Below are 25,411 nucleotides of genomic sequence, written 5' to 3'. Positions count from 1 at the left end.
GAGTACAAACTCTGACAAATCCTTGACTGAGTTAGGAAGATTTCTAATGAATACATTATTGTCTGTTCCTATGTACAAAGATGACAACAAATATTTGCATATGTAGGTACATATATGAATGCATATACATATAGTATATAATAATAATAATAATAATAGCTAGCATTGATATAGTACTTTAAGATTTACAAAACATTTTACAAATTTTATCCTCCAAAGAAATATGTAGGGTAGGGGCAATCTCGATTTGGAGGCAGACAGAGGTTAGATGATTTTTCCAAGGTTGCATAGCTAGCAGTCCTATTTGAACTCAAGTTTTCCTGACTCCAGATCAAATCCAGCCTTCTATCCATGTAGCAGCTAGATAAATATGCATATGTGTATAGATGTATATATATATAATTTACATATGTCTGTCTATCTATCTATCTATCTATCTATCTATCTATCTATCTATCTATCTATCTATCTATCTATCTGTCTGTCTGTCTGTCTGTCCGTCCGTCCGTCTGTCCATCCATCCATCCATCCATCCAGCTATCTATCTATCTATCTATCTATCTATCTATCTATCTATCTATCTATCTATCTATCCATCCATCCAGCTATCTATCTGTCTGTCTGTCTGTCTGTCTGTCTAACTGTCTTTCGAGAGAGAGAGAGAATAATGTTTGTATTTCTCCTGCCTCTTACTAGGATAAATGACCTAGTGCTCTAGAATCCATTTTAGATTCTCCAGGTCATCATCCCCCTCAGAGGTCCCTTGATACCTTATCTCTGTGCTCTGTTTCCCACCCCTCAAGTTCTGACCCTTGGTTTAATAGACTTCCCTAAGCTACATCAATAAAATAGAAATTTCAGAAAACCATTTTCTATTGATAATTCTAGGTCTGCACAGCTTTTGTAGGGCAGGCTTTATAGATTAGAAATAATTTTTTTCTTTATATTCCTTGAATCTTGATGCTGAATAAAATCCTCGAGTCCTTGACATTGAAGTAATGAAATAAAGTCCATGGTCAATGCACAATGGAGTCTCAAGGCTATGGTAAGGTAGTTAAGTTCCATGTTTTTCTGTAGATAACAATTAGTCATATCCAACCTGATGTGCCCAGATATATATGAACCTGGATTGTGAAAAGGATAGTGTTGTATTGCTTTCACTTGTTCGATTCCTTCATGCTACTCCACCATCCTGCCCCAAGATGTTCAGGGGCCCCATTTATGCCCTGTCACTCTGGCACCTCTCTCCCTTCTCACACTCCTTATCAAAACATATTCATCAAATTTCCCATTTTCCTATGTAGCTGACAATGTGCCCCAATTCCTGCTAGGGTTTTGTGGGCATTAGTAGATGTATTTTGTTAATTATTCCCAAAGATAACATATGTACATGGCTTATTAATACCTCACTTTGAGGAATGACTATCCATGGGATTTCAGAACCCAGGTTTGCATACCTTTTCTGCCCCTTAAATCAGAGCCCATTGGTGACTGCCTTTCAGTATATGTAAAAGCCTGGCTTCACCTCTGCCACCTAATAGACTTTGAGGCTATTTTCCCCTAGAAGAGGCAGTGAGGCTTGAAAAGTATGCTGGTCTTGGAGTCAGAAAGACCTGGATTTCAACCTTACCACAGAGCCTTATTGGATATGTGATCCTGGATCATTTTTTAATGATAGCTAAATCTGTTTCCTCATCTGTGAAATGGGAATACTAACATCAATAGCACTTACTTCATAAAGTTGTTCTGAAGGTCAAACGTGAGCATGTATGTAATGAACTATGCAAACCTTAAAGTGCTCATAACATGAATGATATAGTTAGCATTAACAGAGCATTTTAAAATTTGTAAAGCACTTTACATATGTAGCAAGAACCTTCCTCGTATGTAGTCTAGTGGTATCATTGTGGCTTGAAAGGAGACAAAATAGACCTCTTCAGTCTCTTCTTCCCCTACCTTTTTCTAAGGGAGGCTTTATTTCCAGCCAGGAAGGAAAAAAAGAGGTTGGGGCCAGTAAAAAAGGGCACCACCCTACTGTTAGTCTACTCTAGAAGAGGTAGTTTTCAGGTTCAAACTAACTTGAGGGAAGCAGGACCCCAGGCTTTTATTTTTTAATTTATTTTTTTCTAGCTTTTATTTCTTAAACTCTTACCTTCCATCTTAGAATCAATATTGTATTTTAGTTCCAAAGCAAAAAGGAGATAGGCAATGGGGGTTTAATGACTTGTCCTCAGTCACATAGCTAGGAGCTGCCTGAGGTCAAATTCGAACTCAGGATCTTCCATCTACAGGTCTGCTTCTCTATCCACTGAGTCACAGAGCTGCTCCTGACCCCAAGCTTTATATCCTATCAAACACTAGTACTACAATGAACAGGTAGCAAAAACAAAAAAAAATCTATTTATCTTAGTCAACAGCAAAACATAAATCAGAGAAACGTATACATAGGAAAATAGAAGACAATTCAGAGTGAAGGAGCCCCTTCACTGGAGTGAAATAACTCAGTTCAGCTAAGAGAGAGAAACCAAGTTTCCCTAGGTTTCTAATATAGTGAGCTGGGAATAGGGGCATGATAGATAATTCCTCTCATGTTATATTCTTCTCAAAGTCTCTTCTTTCCGTGACTCAAAATGGGTTTAACATCTTCCATCTTTTTTTCTTGAAGCTGGAAGAGAGAAGGACCCAAAGCAACTTCAAAATATGAAGCAATTTTAAGAGAGTCTCAAGCAAGAAGAGATTTCTTGAAGAGGAATAAAGAACCTCAAGCTCCAAAAGGAGTTATGCCATCCCTCAGACAAGAGCAAGGCATTGATCTTGATCAATGAGGAGAGAGTTCCATACAAATGGGCTTGGGGACTCAGATTACATATATGTAACTCATTGATCACCCCGGAGGTAGATGCTACTATTCTCATTTTACAGATGAAGAAACTGAAGCCAAGAAGATAAAGGACTCTCCTTGGTTCGTTCATAGAACTAGAAATTCTCTTACATAAGATCTGAACTCAGATCTTCCAGACTCTGATTCATAGTCTTTATCAACTTAGCTTACCATATTAGATTCAGTTAAAACAATCAGTTGATATATAATTAAGGACTATGAATTTATTTTTAAAATGTTGTCATTAAGACTCCATGTGACCCCTTTTTGAGTCTTCTTGACCAAAAAACTAGAATGGTTTGCCATTTCCTTCTCTATCTCATTTTATAGATGAAGAAACTGAGTCAAACAGAAATTAAATGACTAGTCCAGGGTAAAATAGCTAGTAAGTATATGATATCAGATATGAATTCAGGTCTTCCTCACTCTAGGTCTGGCACTCTACAATATCATCTCAGTAACTTGAAAAATTATTGATATATCAAAATGGTTCTATAATCTCACTGAAGTGGCTATTCACTCCAGGGATGAAGATTACAATCCAAACATGGCTCCTCATATTCTGTATAATTCTTTCATGTCTTGCCATAAGGTTGGGGGTCCCTTTAGTATGTTTGGTGATTTGCTTGTTTCTTATCAGGATGAATATTACAATGGAGCCTGCAAGCTATCTAGTGGTTGTCCTTCATGATTATTACCTTCATGACTGACCCAATTTTCTTTATGCTAATACATTTCTTTGATGGCATCTTTTATGTTGCTTCACCTACATAATGCTTTGTTATGTTATGCATGATGCTTTCATGTCCACAATGCTTTTCTCCATTGCTCTTTGGGTGAATTTGAATTAGAATTCTTCAGAAATTATAATTACTATTCTTAGTCATACAATACTAAAAAAAATACTGCTTTTATAAAACTGGACTTTTCTTCCTGGAGAAGCTAAGGATAATTAAAATAACTTTGCAATTTCTAATAGTTGGTGCAACCTATTCTCTTCCTTCGGTTCAAGCCTAGATCCCAGACAAGGTGTGTTTTCTATGCTTGTCCTTGATTTTTCCAAAATGAAGAGTTAGTCCAGGCCTTTTTGAGTGATTATAAATGTCAGTCAGGATGCTCTGCAGTGTTCTGGGCTGCAATTAAAATCAGTATAATGCCTTAGATAAATTGGAGTATCTGAAGGATCTCATCATCTATGTGAGTCCTTCTACAACTTTGCATTGTATCGTCCCCAAGATAATGGAAAACATATTGGGCAGTTCAGTGCATAGAATGATTGGCTTGGAGTCAGGAAGATATGAATTCAAATCAGACTCCAGGAATGACCTAAATGTGTGTTCCCAGGCAAGTCACTTAATCTCTCTTAGCCTCATTTTTCTCAATTGTAAAATGTGGATATTAATAGCATCTGCTTCACCATGTCATTATAAGGATAAAATTAAATAATAGAACATATGCAAAACAAGTACAAAGGAGTGATATTTGGTGGGAGATTGCTAATGGCTAAGGAAGTCAGGAGGTTACACTGGAGCTGAGCCTTGAAGGAATTAAGAGTTCTGTCCAGACATGGAGATTGCCTGTACTGAGATACAAATGAAGGAAATGAAATGTAATGTATGGGTAATAGCAAATAGGTCAGTGTTGCTGGAATAGTTTATAAGGAGAAGCAGTGTATAAATAGTCTAGGAAGATAGGTGGGAAAAGAAGAAGTGAATGCTATAAATAGTCCTATGCAAATTCTCCAGATTATTCATAATAATAGAAATGCAAAGTAAAACAACTCTTGAGTTCCTATTTTAAAACCATCAGGTTGGCAAAGATGATTGAAAAAAAGGAAAATAACACTTTTTGGAGGGCTGATGAGGGGAATGAGAATAGGCCTTCTCAAGCACTAATAGGGGAGTTGTGCCCAACAATTCTGGAAAGTAATTTGCTATTATGCCCCATGAGTTGCTAAACAATGTATTCTCTTTGACCCAACAATATAATCATTAAGAATATGCTCAAAGATCAAAGAAAGAGGGGGAAATCTCATATGAACAAAAAATATCTGTATCAGTATTTTTAATTGTAGCAAAAAATGGGAAAAAGTGGTTTTCATCATGGGAAGAAACTAAACAAACCATGACATAAAAATGCAATAAAATGTGATTACAACATAAAAAATGAAAAAATCGATGGATTTGGTGACATCTGGGAAGGCTTATATGAACCAGTAGTGAATTAAACAAGCAGAACCAGGAGAATGTTTATATAGTAACAGTGGCATTACAAAGAAACAACTTTGAAAAAACTAAAGTACTGTAATCAATGCAAAGACCAATCATGACTCCAGATATTGGATTATTAAATATGCTTCTGACCTCTTGGCAGAAAGTTGATAGACTGAATGTGCAGAATGGTATATGTATTTTCAGATTTGAGGCAAAAAAAGAAAAGAAAGATTAGAATTATATTGTTCAGGGCTTTAAATGACAAGAAGAGTAGTTTGTATTTTAACATAGAGGTTAAAATTTATCCTATAGAAAGTCACTGGAGTTTCTTGAGCTGGGGAATGACCAAATTAATATGGCCAAATTTATTATTTAAAGGAATCTTATATAATGCTTATGTGTGTGTGTGTATATGAGAAATCTTGGAGTAGAGTCTCTAAGGTAGTGTCATGCTATTACTCTGATACTTTTTGGAGGTCTAGAGGCAATTCTAGGTTCTCAAAGAAAATGCCAATTGACTAAAAGCTCTACCATATCTTAACATGTTGAAAAGACTTTGAACATGTTCCCAATAGCCATCTGTTTCTGTTTTCCTGGACTAACATAGTTAAAGAAACATTCATCACTAGTTGGAATGACCACAGTTCAATGTGGCCTACTTTCATTTCTAAAGTGAAAAATAGCATAACAGAAGAAGAAAGGATGCTAATGTCAATTTTTAGTCCATCCTTAAACATAAATTAGGGGCTAATATTTTAAATGTATGATCCTTGTCAACTGATATACAAGTAGGCATATAAGAGGAACTAAATTGTTTCAGTTTTATATTCTTAGTGTAAATGCAACCAGAAGATGGAAGAAAGTCAAAAGGAGCATTAGTGCTTGAGGCTATTGGAGAGCAAAAGGCTCTCCCTGGGTAAAGACCAAAGTGTGGACCAAGAGATCCATAACCACCCCTCTTCCTGAATCACACCACCTTGGTAGCACTGAAAACTTGCCAAATCCCAGAACTAACTCTGAGAACAACAGCATTTAAAAAGCCTGAAGCTTGGTCAGTGCCTCCCTATCTCCAGGAGAACAGAGCCAAACTTTAACATAAAGTTCAAAGTCAAGAAGTAGGTGAAGTAAATAAGCAAACAATAACAACAACAACAAAAGAACTTTTCTATTAAAATCATATATGGTATCAGGGAAGAACAAGACACAAACTCAGAAAATGACAACAGGAAAAAAGTTAATGCAAATTCTCAAGGGAATAAAATGATAATTTGACCCAAGTCCCAAAAGAAACTTTGTAAGAGTCAAAGAGTGGTAGAGGAAAAATGGTGAAAGAACTGAGAGTCATTCAAGAAAATTAGGAAAAGAGAACTAATGGCTTAATAAAGGAGGTACTAAAAGTTTTGAAGAAAATACACCTTAAAAAGACTGGCCAAGTGGTAAAAGAGACATAAGAATTCACTGAATAAAAGAATTCCTTTAAAAAGCAGACATGGCCAAGCAGAAAAGGAAGCATGAAAATTCACTGAAGAAAAGAACTGGCTAAAAAGTAGAATTTGGCAAAAGGACGCTAATGACTCCATGAGATCAGGAAACAATAAAGCCAAGTCCAAAGAATGAAAAATAGAAGAAAATGTAAAATATCTCATCAGAAAAACAATTGACCTAAAATAGATTGAGGAGAAAAAAATTAAGAATTATCAGACTATCTGAAAAACATGATTTAAAAAAAAGCCTAGACAACATATTTAAAGAAATTATCAAGGAAAATTGCTCCTATATCTTAGCTCCAAAGGATAAAGTAGAAATTGAAAAAATCCAACAGCCACCTCCTCTGAAAGTGATCTCAAAATGAAAACTCTCAGAAATATTTTATTATATTATATTACTTTTATATACAAACACATGGCAGCTTTTTTGTGGTAACAAATAATTGGAAATTGAGAAGATGTTCCTTAATTAGGGAATGACTGAATAAGATATAGCATAAAATTGTGATGGAGTGCTATTGTGCCATAAGAAATGACAAAGGGGATGATTTCAGAAGAGTCTGGGAACACCTATATGAACTGATGTAAAATGAAGTAAGCAGATGCAAGAGATCATTGTACACAGTAACAGCAATATTGTAATGATGATCAATTGTGAAAGACTTACAGCTCTGTTCAATACAATGATTAACTCAATTTCAGAGGACTGATGATGGGAGAAATGGTATCTATCTCCAGAGAGAGGACTCATGAACTCTGAGTGTAAATTGAAGTGTAATTTTCTCATTCCTTTTTTTTTTTACTTTTTGCCATATGGTCAGTGGAAATATGTCTTGCACATTACATCTATAATTGATATTAGATTTCAGTGGGTTATGGAAGGATGACAGGGAAGGAAAGAATTTTGAACCAAAAAAATTTAATGCTTAAAATAAATGACACCTTTATTTTTAAAAGGATTTATAAGAAGACCATCACATAATTAACTGCAGTTAATGCAACAAAAACTGTGGTAGAGGATGAAACCCTAAATTAAATTTTCATATACTTTAATAATCAGTAATTATAATTCAATGAGCAGAATAGCTGAGGATGTTTGAAAATTTGGCTCAAGAGTAAGGTCTATGAGAGATTAGTGATTGCAAACTTTGTGAAAATTTTATGTCTATAATTCATAAATGCTGTCCAGAGAAGAATTGCTAGCTATGATAAAAATTAGATAATATGAAAAAATAAAAAATGATTATGTTTTAAAAGGATAAGAAAAACTCATTGATGAGGGATTCAATTTTGATTCAACTATATGGGTATAGTCAGATCAACAACTTATTAAATATAAAAATTAATATAAAGCTAGGAAAAAGAAAAAATGAAGAGAAAAAAAATGTTGTACAATGAAAATCACTCCAAGATAACCTAAACAGTGAGAAGTCATGGAAGGGTAAGCCAATTAAAAAAAAAAAACCTTGGTGAGAAATCTAATTAAGTGTATTGAAGGAGACTGGCCAAGAAGGTGTTGGTTCTCAGAACATGGTCACATATTGTCTGCCTGGTTTTATTCTAGTATGTGGATTTATTCTGGTCACATGTGGCAGTGAGTTTCTAATGGGCTTCAGAACCAGAGGAACTGTCAAGATAGAGCCACAACTCTGTTCACACACAAAAAGATTAATTGGTCCTGCTCTGACCCTTCTTGGACTTATTCTCTCTCCTGGCAGTTTTCAAGTAAGAAATAACTGCTATGAGCCTCTAGTTGAAAAGAGGAATAGCAGCATGAGGGCCAAGTATGCTTCAGGTCTGTTATATTTTATTCTTTCCTTATCTTAGGTCACTTGTCCTCAGGCAAAAATAGAGCAGCTTCCTGCTTTGTGGGCTTCAAAAGATCAGGAGAGGGGCAGGCAGAGTAGCACACATACACCTGTAATCCCTGCTAATGAAGGGGCTGATGCTGATGGATCCTTTAAGGTCAGGAATTCTGAGCAACAGTTGTCTGGGATGCTTAGTTGTCCACACTAAGTCTGGCACTGATATGGTGAGGGAGGGGGCTACCAGTCTGCCTAAGGAGGAATGAGCTTGAGTAAGATAGAAATGGATCAAACCGAAACCCCCATGCCAGTCAGTAATGGAATTAGGCCATGCACATTTGTAGCCTGGGTGAGTTAGGAAGACCCATTAACAACAACAACAACAGGTCAGAAGAGCCATCAGAAGACTCCTTGAACTATGGGAATAGGTAGCAGAGATGATCAGAACCTGTCAGAGCAATAGCAGACTATTGATGAGCTAGTCCTGAGTAAAGGTCTACTTGTCCCAGGAGCCAACCCAGCTGATGAAGGAAGTTAATCACTGGTATAAACACCCAGAGGTAAACTTCATGGGGACTCCAGAAAGAGAAGAAAAGGGCACCCGTGGCCAGGAATCATAAAGTACCCCATTTGTCCCCTACTCGTGTGCCTCATCTTCATATTTTAAATTTTAGTCCACTCTCCTCAGAGACCAAATAGGTGAAGAGTGAATGTGTTCAGGTTTGAGGAATGTTTCTGTGACTTCTGTCTTGGCTCTAACTTTTTAATAAATAGTGCTTTGGCAAAGCTAACTGACATCATCTGGTTAATACATATTGGAGGGAGGAATAAGACTGGAAGAAGATTTGTGATTGGTGGTAACAGAAACACTACCTGTTCAGGGTTATCCTTAGAACCCTTAGGAGAATAATTATCTATCTTCTGGGGATTCAGCCTGGTCATGTGACTAGAAGCCAATGAATTAGTTTTGAAAAATGCCATATTAACAATCATATCTAAGGCATTTAAGGATGAAACTGAAAGAAAGACACTTGCCCCCTCCAAGAAGAAAATGGAAAAAAAATTGTAAATATTTTTATGATGAACAGTTTCATCATCCAGGACACCAAAGCCATCACATGTGGACGAATACCTCAGGCTTCAGCATGCTTATTGTAGGGAAGGCAGAAATGGCATTAAGGGGAACAAAGAACCAGACTAAGGTTTCACAGAAAAGGACTGTATTGGAGGTAACACAGTTTTGAGGGTTTTGAGAGATCAATTCCAAAGGGATCTGAAGGAGAAAGGAAGATACCAAAGACTTGGGTTTGGGGGGAATCTTAGCCTTTATCATTGCCCAGAAAAGATGAACATGGGCATATCAATTTCTAGTGCCATATGGGCCTTTCCTCCTATCTAAGCAATTTTTATTAGACTAGTCTACACAAACATTGAAGGAAATCTTGATGAGGATATTGGAGAATAGTCAGGCTTCTGCAAGTAAAATTCCCCAGAAAACCAAATATTTATCATCACAGATTGACTGAAAGATGCTGAAAATACAAGATCTCCCTGTGCTTAGTGCTTATTAACTATAAAAAGCATTTGATTTGGCATTCAATATCAACTTAGAAAGAATTTAATTAAGAGGACAAAAGTATGATCTAAAAGTAATATTAATTCTAAGAATTGTAATTTTAATTGTATGAATTCTCATTTATTCAATGAATAATTTTGTATTATCCTCTGTTTGATATCACTCTTCCACAATTACTTCCCCTGGGAGAGTGGAATTTCTATATTTGCTATTCCTTAGTTAAATATACTATTTTTTTCTTGCAATTAATAATGATCTAATGTTCTACCAGAGGCAAATATCAAGAGTGAATTAGTTGCAAAAACAACCTTTTTTTATTTAAAGTAATTTTTATTTTTCATGAAGGAAAAGTCTGAGGGAGTGAGCAATTAAGTTATAGAAGCCCAACAAGTGTTAATTTTTAATAAATGCAATCTTCTTTCTTTTGACTTAACTCTTCCTAGATAACAAAAATACATTTTACCTAGAGAAATCATCTTTTGATATTTTTTTTGTTGAAGTTATCTGAGATACCACTTCTAGAAGCATTATTATAGCACCAAACATGGTCAAAGTTTTTCCAGGATATAATTACTGAATCAAATATGCAAGCTCAACAAAACACTCAGACTACTACTCATTCCACTGAACATTACCCCCTACCACCCGGCTTATTTTAGATCAATCATAGGATGGGGATTGTAGAAATCATTCTGCAAAATTTCTATTATCCAGAGCAATACATTTCCTAGAGTTTAATGATATTTCAGTCTGAATTTTCCCTTCCTGGATTTCCTGTGTGTTATATTTTGTTCTGTGATGTTACAAGGGAATCACTTTAAAAGACTGATATATATTAATTTAAGGTCGCCAAGGAATTCAGCTATGTAATTCCTAAATGAAAACTCAAGTTTGCAGTCAATCTTTTATGGAGTTTAATTACAATAGGAGGAAAAAAGGAATTAGAGATAGAGAGAGAGAAAAAGGGAGAGAAAGGAATAGGGCTTAAATACCCCTTCTGTTTAGGCTGGGCCAAAAGGCCCAAGCCCTTAGATAGCTGGGGCAAAGAAAGGAGATCAGTCCCTATTACTCACGTGACCAAAATGGAGAAACAGTCTCAGAGGCCCCCACCTTCAGCTTCCTTCAGAGCAAGCTTCTCAGAGTACACTGCCACCACTCCGATCAACCCCTCAACCACCACGAGTCTCCAGACCCCCCTGATCTTTAAGGAAACCATCCAAGTTGCCTCCCCTCAGTTCTCACATCTACCAATCACTGTCCATCAATTTCCCTGTGCCAATGGAGGCTCTAGCTTAACCCGGGACCGCCCAGAGGCTTTGCACATGTCTGTTGAAGGTCATATTTTCAAATGATTAAATCTTTGCTCCTTTGCTACAGCCCTTTCTAAATCCTGTTAACTTGAGTATGGTAGAGATTGGAATAATTAAATTTTGATCTAGGCTGCAGCCCTTACTCAATCCTGTTAGGACTGAATAGGGTGGAGATTGATTCCAAGTATTTCCATTGTATCAATTCTAAAATCAATCATGATTAAAAGAAATTCCTGTTCTATGCTTAAGCATAGGTCAAAGTCCTTTCCATTGTTCAGCAAAAGGTTTCTGTCCTAAAGTAATCTGAAGAAGGGAAGAGAAGGAACCTCCCATGCCAATGGGGTTCCCATTCCAATAGACTATCAGTAAGAAATTTTCCAAGTATGAAATATCCCAATGGTGAAATTTCCAACATTTATAAGTCTAAGGAATTTTGAGGTTTACAGTGATTTGCTTTCCTAGTATTTACATCAAGGGCCTGTGATTCCTCAGGTATAGGAAGTTTCTCCAACAACACGGGTCATAATCCACTTTTGAGTATTCTTGTATGATAATACATATATAATCCAGATCAAACTACTTACCAAATTTGAGAGGTGGGAGGGAAAGGATGGAGGGAGACAATTTGGATTTTATAATTTTGGAAAACATGTTGAAAATTGTTATTTCATGCAGTTGAGTATATAAAATACTTTTGAATGAAAAAAAGAAAAATACCTTTGAGTTAGAGAGAGGGTCAGTGGCTTGCCTCAGTATCTACCAGAGGCAGGATCTGATCGTAGATCTTCTGAACAATAATGTAAGCCAAGTAGTTTCTTGGCTTAGTTTTATATATATTTTTTCAGTATACAGACTTTATACATTATATATTTGTTTCTCAAATATCATCCTGTTTCCACATAAGCAGACTTTTACCATTTTATAATTAAGCTAAGGACAGTCAAAAGATTCACACAGATATATTTAAAAATGCTATCAAAAGAAAAAAATTCAGAGAAACCTACTTGGTTAATTTCCTCTTCTTTAGTCCATTTTTACTCCTGTAAATAATAATAATGATAAAAAAAGGTTAAAATGAATTTATCAGTATAAAATAACTGATTAACATAAAGATGTAAATTAGAGATTGCATCTTCTTAAATACACCAAATTATTTAATTCTCCTTAAACCTACTTTGTTTTTTTGACCACTGTCCTAAAAATGAGAAAATGATGGTAGTAATCTGAAATAAGTGGTTAAAAATCTTTCAAATTTTGATCACTGTGTACATGACTATAATTTATGTTTCCTTATATTTCCATGTTGAATTTAATAAGAAATTACAAGTTTTATTATTAAGGGAATAAGCAGAAGGTAATTAATATATTCAGTAAATATACCAGCTCTACCTGCTTCCAAAGCCACCCTGGCACTCTGATAAGGAAAACAAAAGCTTGTGATCTTGCCTTCTAATAGAAATATCTGTGTCCCAAAGGTCCTAGTGGAATTTTGATCTATTTAAACTTAACACAAAATAACTACTGGTGTCCCCAAAATTTTAGGTGCTCTGTTAAGCTATACTTTTGAGATGTCCTGTATTTATTTTGCCTTCAACAAAAATTACGATAGTCTTTTCTGAAACTTGGTTTAGGGCAAAAACTTAAAACTAAGAACATCAAGAATAACAAGTATGAATGTGTGTGTGTGTGTAGGATATGAAGAACATTTTCATCATAGAAATATATATATATATATGTACATATATATATTCAACAACAACATATACACATATATAGGCAACTAGGTGGCTCAATGAATAGAGTGCCAAGCCTGGAGTTGAGAAGACTCAACTTCCTAAATTAAAATTTCGCCTCAGACATTAATTAGCTTTGTGACCCTGGGCAAATCACTTAACCCTGTTTGCCTCAGTTTCCTCATCTGTTAAATGAGCTAGAGAGAGAAATGGAAAATCACTCTAATATCTTTGCCAAAAAATTCCTAAATGGAGTCATGCAGATATGACAAAGTGATTGAATAATAGTAAAATATTATATATATATATATAGGTATGTGTATATCAAGTATGTATATCTATATTTGTATGTGTATATATACCGGAAACATAATTTACATATAATATATCATAACCATATATATATATATATATATGCACAATTAGTGGTATATATCATTATTTCATCATGGTTCTGTTCTTACCCAACAAGGAGGATATTATTATAAAAATTCAACTTATATGTTTTTTCTTATTTAATTGATATGTCTGTATGTATGAGGTATTGCACTACCTAAGAATGCTTCCTTTGATTTTCCTGGGTTAGGGATAGCCAGTGACATTCCTATTAATCAGCAATTAAATTAGGTTAATTTAATTTTCAGAAAAATAGTAGAATTTTGCTTTAAACATTTAAAAAAATGTTGGTTCATGATTTATTGGTATGAATTACTTGGGAAGCTATGGGATATAATGGAAAGAGGTGCTATTCTAGGTATTAGAGATACAAAGACAAAAATAAAACATTCCTTGTCCTAAAGGAACTTAAATTTTATCAAAGGAGATGTCATGTAATAAATATATGAAGAATATATACACAATAAATACATGGTCCTTTTTTGGGAGAGGATGCACTAGGATTTGGATGGCTCAGGAAAGGTTTTATGTTGAAGGCAGATCTTAAGCAGAATTTTTAAGAAATCAAACTAAGAGGCAGAGGTGAGTATGGGAATACACATATTTCAGACATGGGAGATGGTCACTACAAAGGTGCAGAGATGGGAAATGAAGGGTAAGGAGCAGCAAGAAACAATTTTGGCTGAACTGTAAGGTTCAGAGGAATAGAACACAAGAATATGTCAGGAGTCCTGAGTTTAAAGCCCTAGTTCTACATCCAAGTGGGTGATATTGGACAAATCATTTGACTTTAATATTAGTTAATGCTTCTTCATTTAGAGCCAGCTAGACACCTGAGTTATGGAGAAAGCAGAATCAGGTTTTGTTTTTGCTTTGTAGATATGGCCTGAGTCAACCTTCATCTCAATATCCAATATATACCAATGTTTCAGTTATCTCATTATCACCAGATGTGTGTGTGTGTATGTGTGTGTGTGTGTGTGTGTGTGTGTGTGTGTGTGCATATATTTAATTTCTGCAGGACTGATTTGCAGTGTTTTGTTTGGCTCATCCTGAATTTATAGAAGACAATTTTTAGAAGCTGGGATATGACAGAGAAAGATGGGGAAACCACAAAGGGCAATCATGAGAAGTTCACTCCCTGCTCATGACTTTTTGAATTGCAACATTAATGCAAAACTGAAGTTGCCAATTAGATCCATTAGGCTGTTATTTTTAGTCATTTTAACTCAACTGTCTTATAAGAAGATATAATGTGTATTAAGATATAATGTGATAAGAGGGATAGGAATTAGATCTCTTATTTCATTGATATAGAGGACTCCCAGATGTGGAAACTCTATCAATGCAAGTCAGCACTTTTTGTGACTTGTAGTCATAGAATAAGAGTTCCCATTTAATGGTTCATGAACTCCCCAAGAGGTTGGCTCTAATAATACTTTAGTGGTACCTTAAGTAAGAAATAATCACAGAATTTATGTTGTATATATTAAATCACCCTGGAAATTCACAACACATTTTTGTTATTGTTATTGAAAGGGATTTACAGAATAAAAAATTCTGGAAACTACTTACTGTACTGTAGAGTTACTTAAGATGAAAAGGTTAAATGACTTCCCCAAGGTCACATAGCTAGTGTGTAGCAAACAGTATGTATTCTTTCTTTTACTCTATTAACTCTCTGTCATCTGGTGTGTCTCTCCAAAAGCACTAACAATCTCTTAAATGTCTACTGTCATTTTCTCAATTCTCACTCTTCCAAATCTTTTTGCATCCTCTGTTGCTATTCATCTTTTCTTTCTTTTCTGAGTTTTATGACACTATTATCTCTTGGTCATCATTCTACCTATCCTGCTATACACTCCCAATCTCTCCTTTGCTAAATTTTCATCCAGATCACACCCATTAATCCTGGATATTCCTGAAAACTTTGCCCTGGGCCTTCTTCTCTTCTCCCTCTATATTATTTCCCCTGCAGATCTTAGCAGCTCTCATTTATCATCTCTATTATTCATTTTCATCTCTTTTTATATGATTTTCAGTCTACTTAACTTGTCCTAACCTCTCTCCTGACTTCAAGTCTTGCCTTTCCAATTGCCTAATAAACATCTTGTTTAATAAACAACATAAATATCCCATAGATATCTTAAATTCAACACCCCCAAATTAAGCTTAACTTTCCTTCTAAGCACTCCATTCTTCCAAACTAGCCCCAAACTATAAGAATACTATCCTTATAGTCATCCAGGCTTATAATCTAGATGTCATTTGAGACTCTTCACTATCTCTCATCTATCCGTATCCAATCAGTTGTTAAATACTGTTGATTCTGCTTTGGAAACACCTCTCCCATTATTCCCCTTCCTCACTTACACTGCCATACCTACTTTGAATAGATCCTCCTCACTCTACATCTGAACTGTTGTAATAGCCTATTGTTTGGTTTGTCTACCTCAAGTTTCTTTCCATTTTAGTCCATTCTTCACTCAGTGATCAAAGTAATATTTCCAAAGCACAAGACTGACCAAGGACAATAAGGTCCAATGGCTCCCTATTGCCTCCAGAATCAAAGACAATATCTTCCATTTTGCTTAAGTTCTTCATTCTCTTAACTCCTCTTATTTTTTCATTTTTCCCTATCTTCACTATCTGCCACAAACTTTATGATCCATTAGCATGGACTTCCTTTCTGTTCTTTGAACAAGACACGCCATCTTCCAACTCACTGCTTTTTCATGCCATCTCTCATAACTGAAATTCTCTCCTTCCTCTCTTCTGCCTCTTGGTTACCCTGAGATCTCTCAGCCCTCAGTTAAAATCTTCCCTTCTGCAAGAAACCTTTGGCAGTTCCCTTTACTACTAATACTTTCCTTTTGTTGATTGTCTGAAATTTATCCTGCACATTTATCATGTTTGTATATTGTTCCCCTAATTAGATTGTGAGAACAGTGATCTATCTATCTATCTATCTATCTATCTATCTATCTATCTATCTATCTATCTATCTATCTATCTACCTGTCTGTCTGTCTGTCTGTCTGTCTGTCTGTCTGTCTGTCTATCTATCTATCTATCTATCTATCTATCTATCTATCTATCTATCTATCTATCTATCTATACTTCCCACATAGCCCCAGTGCTTAGTACAATGCCTGGGATTCTCACTTAATAAACGCTTATTGACTTGAGGCTAAGCTTGAACCTAAGTCTTCCTAGCTCCAATACCTTTACTTATCTATTATTACACACTGTGATAATAAAAATGCTAATTTGGAATTATCTATACAGTGAATTATTTTCTAAACAACTTATTTTTTAAAGTGTTGTCATTTAGCATAAATATGCAGAATGAAGAATTTCTCTTCAGTATTCCACTTTTTATTTGATATTAGGGAAAACTTTTCCTAATGTCAAATTGAATGAATTCAAGTAGTTAAAATACATTTATGAATTTCAATGAACATGGAAAATCAGGAAAACCAACCAAATTGGAATTCATCTAAAATAAAAATTATGAGAGCACAACAGTACATTAAGGTTTCAATGAAATATTTTAATGGATAAGTGTTATATATAATGTTATGAAATGATTGAAAAAAACACAAAAACTTAAACTGAAAAGAAATCAACTGATAATTCCTAAAACAGAAATGGAGCACAAATACATTTGAAGTAAAGACAGGCATTAGAAACTGTGTTGTTTCATGCTCCAAATGTCAAATGGTATGGACTCAAGATAACCAAATGAATAATTCACTACACCCTGGGTAGTAGAAAAGATCCTAGACCCAATTTAAATTAATATTTGCTTTAAGTAGGAAATAAAATCTGAGATCATGGATATAAAAAATGCTTGTGGAACATATTCCTGTGATTAACATAACTGGGCAGTGGTACTCCTTGACTTTGCTCTCCCCTTCCTTCCCACCAACCCCCCACTCCCAAAGAAAAGATTCAGCTAACACTAAAGGGAGATTTTCTGAACTTCAATACGAAACACAGAAGGCAGCAAAGGGATTTATTTGAAAACCTATAGAGTACAAAGTCCTTTGTGGGGAAGTGAATAATTTATACAGAAGGCTTGAGGGAATGTTAGAAAAATAATGCTTTGATAAAACTAAAACATTTTGAAAGGAGGTGAGGTTAGGCAATACTTGGAGATGGGCAAAATGGAAAGATTAACAATGTGTATTAAACAAATAGAAATTACTAGAATAAGAAAGAGTTCTCAGAAGGATAAAAAAAATAGTAGAGGATTGAACAGGAATTTTTAGGCAAGGACTATGACTCACTCTTCTGCATTCCCTACAGTAGCTAGTTCAAGGTTCTGCTTATAGTAATTGATTAAGCTATACACAATATTTGACTGTCAGAAAATTATGTTTCTACTCTTAGAAGGTACCTTCTTAGTTGAAAAGTAGAACTTTATGGTAATTTGGGTTGCCAGAAATTCAATGGACCTTGGTATCTAGTAAAAAAATTTAAGCCAAGAAAATGTATATTTACATGTCTGGGGTTTAAAAATAAATTGAGGAGGTGCAGCTAGGTGGCTTAATGAATCAAGCTTGGAGATGGGAGGCTCTGTGTTCAAGTCTTACCTCCCATACTTCCTAACTATGTGACCCTGGGCAAATCACAACCCCAATTGCCTAGCCCTTACCTCTGTTCTGCCTTGGAACCAATATTTAGTATTGATTCTAAGAAAGAAAGTAAGGGTTTAAAAAAAATAAATCGAAGCTGTGATAAGAATTGGAAAATAAGATGGAAAGAAATGTAGGATTAGTCATTTGTTTTATTGGGATTTGTGGGGAGAAATGTGAGTATATTATTGCTGGTTTAGTGATCAATAGCTGAAAATTGTTAGATGGTAGCATTCATAAATATTAGAGTAAATATTCAGAGTAGTACTTTTTGTGGAATTAAAAAGCCAGTATATGTCTGTCAACAGGGGATTGACTAAAGAAATTGTAGTATATAAATGTGATGAAATATTAATGCATCATAAAAACAATGAATATGGAGAATTCATAGAAACATGCAAATCACATAGAGTGAAATAACCACAACTAGGAATAATATATGCATACATATATACTTGTATGTTTTATTATGTTCATACAAATATATAATCACTATGTAATATTTTATATTCACATAGAATACAATATATTTTATTGTGTGTATTGTATTATTTTTATATAATGTTTTATTAATATATATAATATATTATATAGCAATATAATGCAATGTATTACACATGTGTATATTATACAATGTAACTCATTATATATATAATGAGTATAGAATATTAATATAAAGAATACCAAAAAAACCCCTGAAGTAAGTGCAGTTATAATGACCAAACTCAGTTCTGGAATGACAAGAAAAATGTATACCTTTAATGTGGTAATATATAGAGAGTTTTGAAAATGGTGTTTTTAAAGGATAACAATGAACAAATAGATCACTTAATAAAATTACAATTGTTTGATTATAATTTTACACATAGCAAGAGGGTAATAAAGTAGATCAGGGATTAGTAATTATAGATTATATGTATAATTTAGTCATTTTCATTCTCATTTATATTTTGTGCTCAAGGGCCAGCAGTCCTAATGGATCTTTGGATACTGTGTTCAAAACAATTTGCCTGAAATATGATTCCCCAGCATTCTTTTTTTTTACTCATTATAATAAATAGCAAATTTTATTGACAGGAAGTTATTTATATATTTCTCCTGTTCCCCATTCCTAGAGTATTCTCTCTCTTTACCTTCATCTCCTGTAATCTCTAGCTCCCTTCAAGTCTCAGTGATCTCATTCTAGAGGCCTTTTCTGATTCCTCTGGTTATTGGTGGCCTAATAGAAATGATGTTCTCTTTATTTTGCATATCCCTTTATCTACTTATCTATTTAAGTGTTGTGTTTCTTTAGTAGAATGTAAGCTCTTTGAGGGTACACTGTCTTGTAGGGTATGTGTGGTGTGTGTGTGTGTATGTGTGTATGGGTGTGTTATATCTACAGTTCTTGGCATGTATTAGGCATTTAATGTTTGTTGAACATTCTACCAAACCTGACTATTCTCTCTTCTTATTCCTTCCTCATGCATTCATATATCATACTTGGAATAATCTCCCCATCTCCATTCATTAAGGACTCATTTAAACTCTATTTTCCTTTTTATTTCCTCCTCTCAATTTCCAGTCCAAGCCAGCAAAAGTGATCTTACTTTTCTCTTTTCTCAAGTTTTTTATAGCATTTTGCAGACTAGTTCCCTGTATAATAATAATAATGCCTTTTTGCTTCATGAGACTGTAACCCCAGTAGGTATGGAAAACAGGACCTATGTTGCATTAACTTTAAAATCCAAGGGATTGATACATTATTTTGAAAAACAAATGCTTAATAAATGTTAACAAAATGAAATTGAATTAAGAAGAGGCTGCATATAGGATTCTGACTTTTACTAAATATATGAGTGCAGACTCATCTTTTCTGGGATATGAAGTCTCCTGATGGTCTACATAAATAGAAAAAAAGGGGAAACATTACAAAGATGAAAGTATGGAGAGACATCAAGTGGGTGGTTCAAAGTGAAAGTAACTTATGAGAGAAGGGATCATAAAAGAATTTTGAAAAAGAGAAATGTAAATGAATAAAAGACAGTATTTTAGCCCCAACAACTGCCTTAATTCATTTTTTAGTCCATGAAAAAGCACATTAAGTACTTTCAACAAATTAAACATATTTTATAACCCCTTTTATATATTAAGGGGCTAACATTATTCACACATTGCAAAAGGAAAACAGTAAAAATATCACTTACCAGGGGTTAATATAAAATGCCAAAAGATAATCAGTCCAAAGACATGAAGGTAGCAGAGTGAGGAAAGCAAATATACTCCTACGCCTGTGAGCATTAATAGATAATAGATGTGGAGATGAAAAAGCAAGATGTTAGTAATGCAAACATAAAACAGAGATCAGTTACCCAATAGGCATATTCAAATGACAGATAATCATAGTTTTCAAATCACATATTGCCCTCTGGAATTTTAGACATATGTTAACGTTGGCAAATAATCTATCTGCCTATGAACGTATTGCCACTAGTTAGACATGGTGTGGGCTAGCTTGTTGCACGATTGTTACATGTTATGTTTAGTGAAATGAAGCTCTTATATTTTTCAAGAGTTCTTGAAAATTGCTCCTTTAAAAGTACTGATATTGGAATGAACTTTTCTTTTGGCAGAGACTGTCTTAGCTAAATTTTATCCCCTACTCAGCAAAATATATTATACTTTTAGAACTTTCATTAAATGATTGATTGAATAATGGAATGCACAATAGTGTTTTAAGATATAAGCAGACCAACAAACAAAATGACCTTCCTGGCATGCACTCTGAATGAATGTCAGAAACTTTGTTGCTGATGGGGATACAAGGTAAAGGCAGATACAGTTTTACCTAGATCCTTTATCATTACTCTGAGGTTTATTCGTAGGCAATCCAGAAGTGTGGAAACTGAGGGAAACTTCCTTGCCCATAGCTACATTGCCTCTTTAGGCTTTTGCTGGGTAGAGTTTCTGAAATGTTTTTTAGGAGCACAGATTAACAGGAGTCAGAGGAGAATTTCTAACCCAAGACTGCATAATAAGAGAAATAAGCTAGAAGGATAAGTAATCTTGCTTTAGGACTTCTATTGGCTTTTTTCTCGCTGTTTGGATGGGTGCAGCTATCATGGCCTTAGACTGTAAGGGCTAAAGAAGATTTTGTTTTTTTCTGAAGACTTCCTGGCAACTGCACTCCAAAAGCTGTTAGCAGAGAAGTGAATGACATTGAAGAGACCAGCAGATGGTAGCAGAGAGCAGCACAGCCAACACTGCAGTTATGGAACAATAGAGATGCCCAACAGAAACAAGATGTGACATGCAGTAGAGACCAGCAAAGACACTGTGACATCCAGCAGGGACCAGCAGAGAGGATGAGAAATCTCAAGGGTTCCAGCTTCACCTGGATCAGGTTGTGAAATGTTCAGGCTAAGCACTCACAGCTCAGGAATCAGCAAACACTACAAACCAAGGCTTAATCTATTGTGTTGTTGAACCTAGACTCTAGACTTAAGAAAGTGATGGAGAAAATGTTAATAGTGAAGAGTGAACTTAAAAATGTGTCATGCAGCCTTTTTTTCAGGATAACTAATTGTTAAAATATTCACGATCTCCAGAAACTTCTCATTCTACAAGATGAAATTTTCTCTGTAACTCAGATCTCCTCAGATTATTTCTCAACCCAGCTGTAGGATTTCATCATGATCCCTGCTAGGCACACTCACTCACACACACACACACACACACACACACACACACACTCACTCACTCACACACACACTCCTCTTTTCAGCTTCTTTCTTTAGGTTGTCTCTCTCATTAGATTGAGAGCTTCTTAAGGGTAGGGATCATCTCATGTCTCTCTTTGGATCTCCAGCACTTGGCACTGTGCGTGGCACACAGGAGCAATTAATAAATGTTTAGTGACTGATTCTGATTTACCAGCACACCTTTGTGCCCAGTGGATACACAATGAGCACCCAAGAGTGCCATGATGACATTATCTGAATTTATCAGTGGCTCTGCAAGTTCAGAAGTCTGAGTTGCCCTAGTAATATATGTGCCCTGGCTTATATGTATTTCCTTCAAGTATTCTACTTTGTGTGTGTGTGTGTGTGTGTGTGTGTGTGTGTGCAAATATATATTATAAATTATCCTTCCTGCCTTCTTGAGTTTTATTTTTTTATTTTTATTTTTTTAAACCCTTACCTTCCATCTTAGAATCAATACTGTGTATTGGTTCTAAGACAGAAGAGTGGTAAATGCTAGACAATGGAGGTTAAGTGACCTGCCCAGGGTCACACAGATAGGAAGTGTCTGAGGCCAGATGTAAACCAAGGACCTCCCATCTCTAGGCCTGGCTCTCAATCCACTAAGTCACCCAGCTGCCCCCTGTCCTGAGTTTTACCTATGTGGTCATGCTTTCCCCCTCTCCATGTGATAACCCATGGAGGAATGTGCCCCCTCAGAGCATTAGGGGCAATCTTCTTATGAGTTATTTTGCATTGATCTTTGATAAAATATCATTTTCTTTAGATGACTGTGTCCTTCCTAATTAGGTCAGAAAAAGAAAAGGAAACATTACAGGTCACATTTATATAAAACTAGAGTATTGCAAGATCAAGTAAGTAGAACAATTTAGGTTTCAAATTCTTTCTGAAATTACAAGTAGTTTTAAATCATTGAGTATAACAATTCATACAAATTCTAAATTTAAATAAATTTGTAATTTAGTCTTAAAACTTAAGTATGGTAAGATATCAGGTATCATTATTAACCTAAGGCAGATATACTTAAATTATTTTTGTTTTATGTGCCATTTTGGTAGTCTGGTGAAAGCCTATGAAACCCTTCTCAAGATAATGCTTTTTAAGTTAATTGAAGGAAATGCCAAATTTAGTTAAAAGTCAATGAAAACTAGCAATGTAATTTTTCCCCACTCAAGTTCACAGACCTACTGAAATCTGTTCAAGAATCCTCAGATAAAGACACCATAACCTAAAGTTTGGTACCTGGCAGTTTCGAAGTAAATTGTTTATTGTTTTAAATTAAAAGTTGATTCTAAATGCTTGATTGGAGCCCAAATTGAAATGTCCAAAATCATTAATAAAACAGGACATTTTTTGACCATCAGATTAAAAAAGGCATTGTGGTTATTTCTATGTTAAACAGAAAATTGGGGAACAGATATAACACCTTTAAAGCCTCAATGAAAACAAATTACATTTATGTGGCATTTTGAATGTTTTAGGAAGTGCAGTTTCACCTACAATACAGTGAAGAGCAAGCATTATTACTCCCATTTTGTAAATGAGGCAATTGAGGCCCAAAGAGATGAAGAGATTTGTACATGGTCACAGAGCTGTTAAGTTGAATCTATCACCTAGTCCAGTGCTCTTTTAAAATTATACCATTTCAAAATTTAATTCTATAAGCCTGTTAAATATTTACAACATACAAGATATTGAGATAGTGCCGGGAATACAAAGACAAAAGTGCATTCATTTAGCAAAATTTGTTATACCAAATCTTCACTGAGATGATTATTCACTCAGTAAAAAGCTTAAAAAGCTATCACTTAATTATCATAATTACACATAAGTCCTTAATTATTAATCTCACTACACTTACAAAACTGTGGGACTGAGTTGTATTATTATAGAAAGGTCTTGTTGTATATAGAACTATATTATTGTGTTATAGGTTGTAATATAGAAAGGGAGGAGAAGATGAATTCCAGGTTGCTATAGGTCTCTATAACATGTAAAGACCATGTTTAAAACAGTCTATGTTTAGTCCATGCCTTGAGGACACAGTTTATGGATGTCAATTAAAAGGATACATGCAGAAGACAGAACAACTTGCCTAGGACCTGATGGTTTGCTAATTTTCATTATATGACATGATATCCTTGTAAAAAATGTATTAAATGGAAGAAGGGTCCTTCTGCTAAAGGAAATCTAACATCATGTTACTTGATGTTTTAAAAATAATTTGGTGGGGGGATGTAGAATGAGAGAGCCTCTATACTGGAACTGGTAAATTTTTAAGCAGTGTCCTCTCAAAGAGCTATTTATTTTGTTATTTTGAGATCTGTGTGAATAGAAAACATGTTTAGCTGTAGCTGCATTTGTGATTGCTTAGTTAAATTACAGTAAGATGCCAAGGAGATACATATCATGGACTTTGCCTCTAACTGCATCAGTTGAACTTCATTCTTTTTAATAGCTGCAGACCACATACCTTGGTCAATCCCTGGTCATAAGGGGAACTAAGAAAAAAAGTGGGAAATCTCACAAAATTCCCAAGCCTATCCCCTCCAAGCCTGCTATCACTGATTTCTGGGTATATGAATATTAACTTAAACCTTTTGGTGAGATTTTACATACTCTTACTTGCAGGGATTTCCAGCCTTCCATTTCAACACAATAACATAATCAAGGTTCACAGTAAAATCTGATAAGGACATATGGTTAGTCAGTGCAACTCAAAAAATTAAGTTGTCTTTGTGAAGATGAACTTTTTGTAAAATAAATATCCTTTTTATTTTAAGAAAAATTTCCATTTAATTTTATTTATTTAGAATTATTTAGAGTTTCTTTTAAATAAAAATTCTATTTAATTTCATTTTCACTTTCAATCCATTTAGCTATTTAGTATAGGATTCTATCTTATCTGAGCCTAGGGCCAATTTAAAAATATATACCTTCCATAATTGATTGCTCAGGATGATATCAAATAAGTGAAGTTGGTTTAATATTTTGTTTACTAAATTAGTAGGTCAACCTTTTGACACCCTTACCATAGTATCCTTAAGTAGGACATCCATCTCCCATTCCCATATTACCAGGATGTGAAAGGTGAGGCAATGTGGGGCAGGATGAAGTAGGAAGGTAGTAGCTGCCACCAAAAACCCTAATGAAGACACACATTTTTTCTAAGACTGCTTATAAATGGAAGGAGAACCCAAACTTTAGAACAGGTCTCCTACATTTGCCCCTAGATAATGGTTTCAGAGCTGATTGTCCTGGAGAAAATAGAATAGAAAAGGGCAGAACAGGAAAGAAGAGGGAAAAGGAGAGGGGAAGGGTAGGGCAGAGAGGGTAAAGAGGAAGGAGGAAAGGGGAAGAGGGAGGAGGAAAGGAGGAGGGGTAAGAGGGGAGAGGGAAAGAGAGAGAAGAGGAAGAAGGAATGAAGAAATGAAGGAGGAAAGAATGAAGGAGGAAGGGAAGGGCCATAGGCAAAGCAATTAGCCTCTCAACCTCAGTTATTTCATGAGGAAAACACAGTACCTACATTGCAAAATTGTTATGAGGCTCACATGGAATAATATATGTTATGATGAGCAAACTTCCCAATATAATATAAATGCCAGTTGCTGTTCTAATTCGGAGTACTTCT

General features: G+C 34.9%; 1 protein-coding gene across 2 annotated transcripts in view; it reads right to left on the bottom strand.

The window, feature by feature from the left end:
• PTPRO (protein tyrosine phosphatase receptor type O) overlaps positions 1–25,411 on the bottom strand; it is a 235,591-nt gene that overhangs the window by 41,565 nt on the left and 168,615 nt on the right. The window contains exons 17-18 of one of the 2 annotated variants that reach the window (XM_056799294.1): positions 20,227–20,310; positions 12,277–12,312 (exon numbers count right to left, since the gene is read on the bottom strand). In XM_056799294.1, the coding sequence (XP_056655272.1) occupies positions 12,277–12,312; positions 20,227–20,310 (120 nt within the window). The remainder of the gene's footprint in view (positions 1–12,276; positions 12,313–20,226; positions 20,311–25,411) is intronic. The other variant, XM_056799295.1, reaches the window with a different exon arrangement.

Source organism: Monodelphis domestica, chromosome 5, assembly GCF_027887165.1.
Source record: "Monodelphis domestica isolate mMonDom1 chromosome 5, mMonDom1.pri, whole genome shotgun sequence".
NCBI lineage: Eukaryota > Metazoa > Chordata > Mammalia > Didelphimorphia > Didelphidae > Monodelphis > Monodelphis domestica.
Note: the sequence above shows the minus strand (reverse complement) of the source record. Positions and strands in the feature narration are given on the sequence as shown.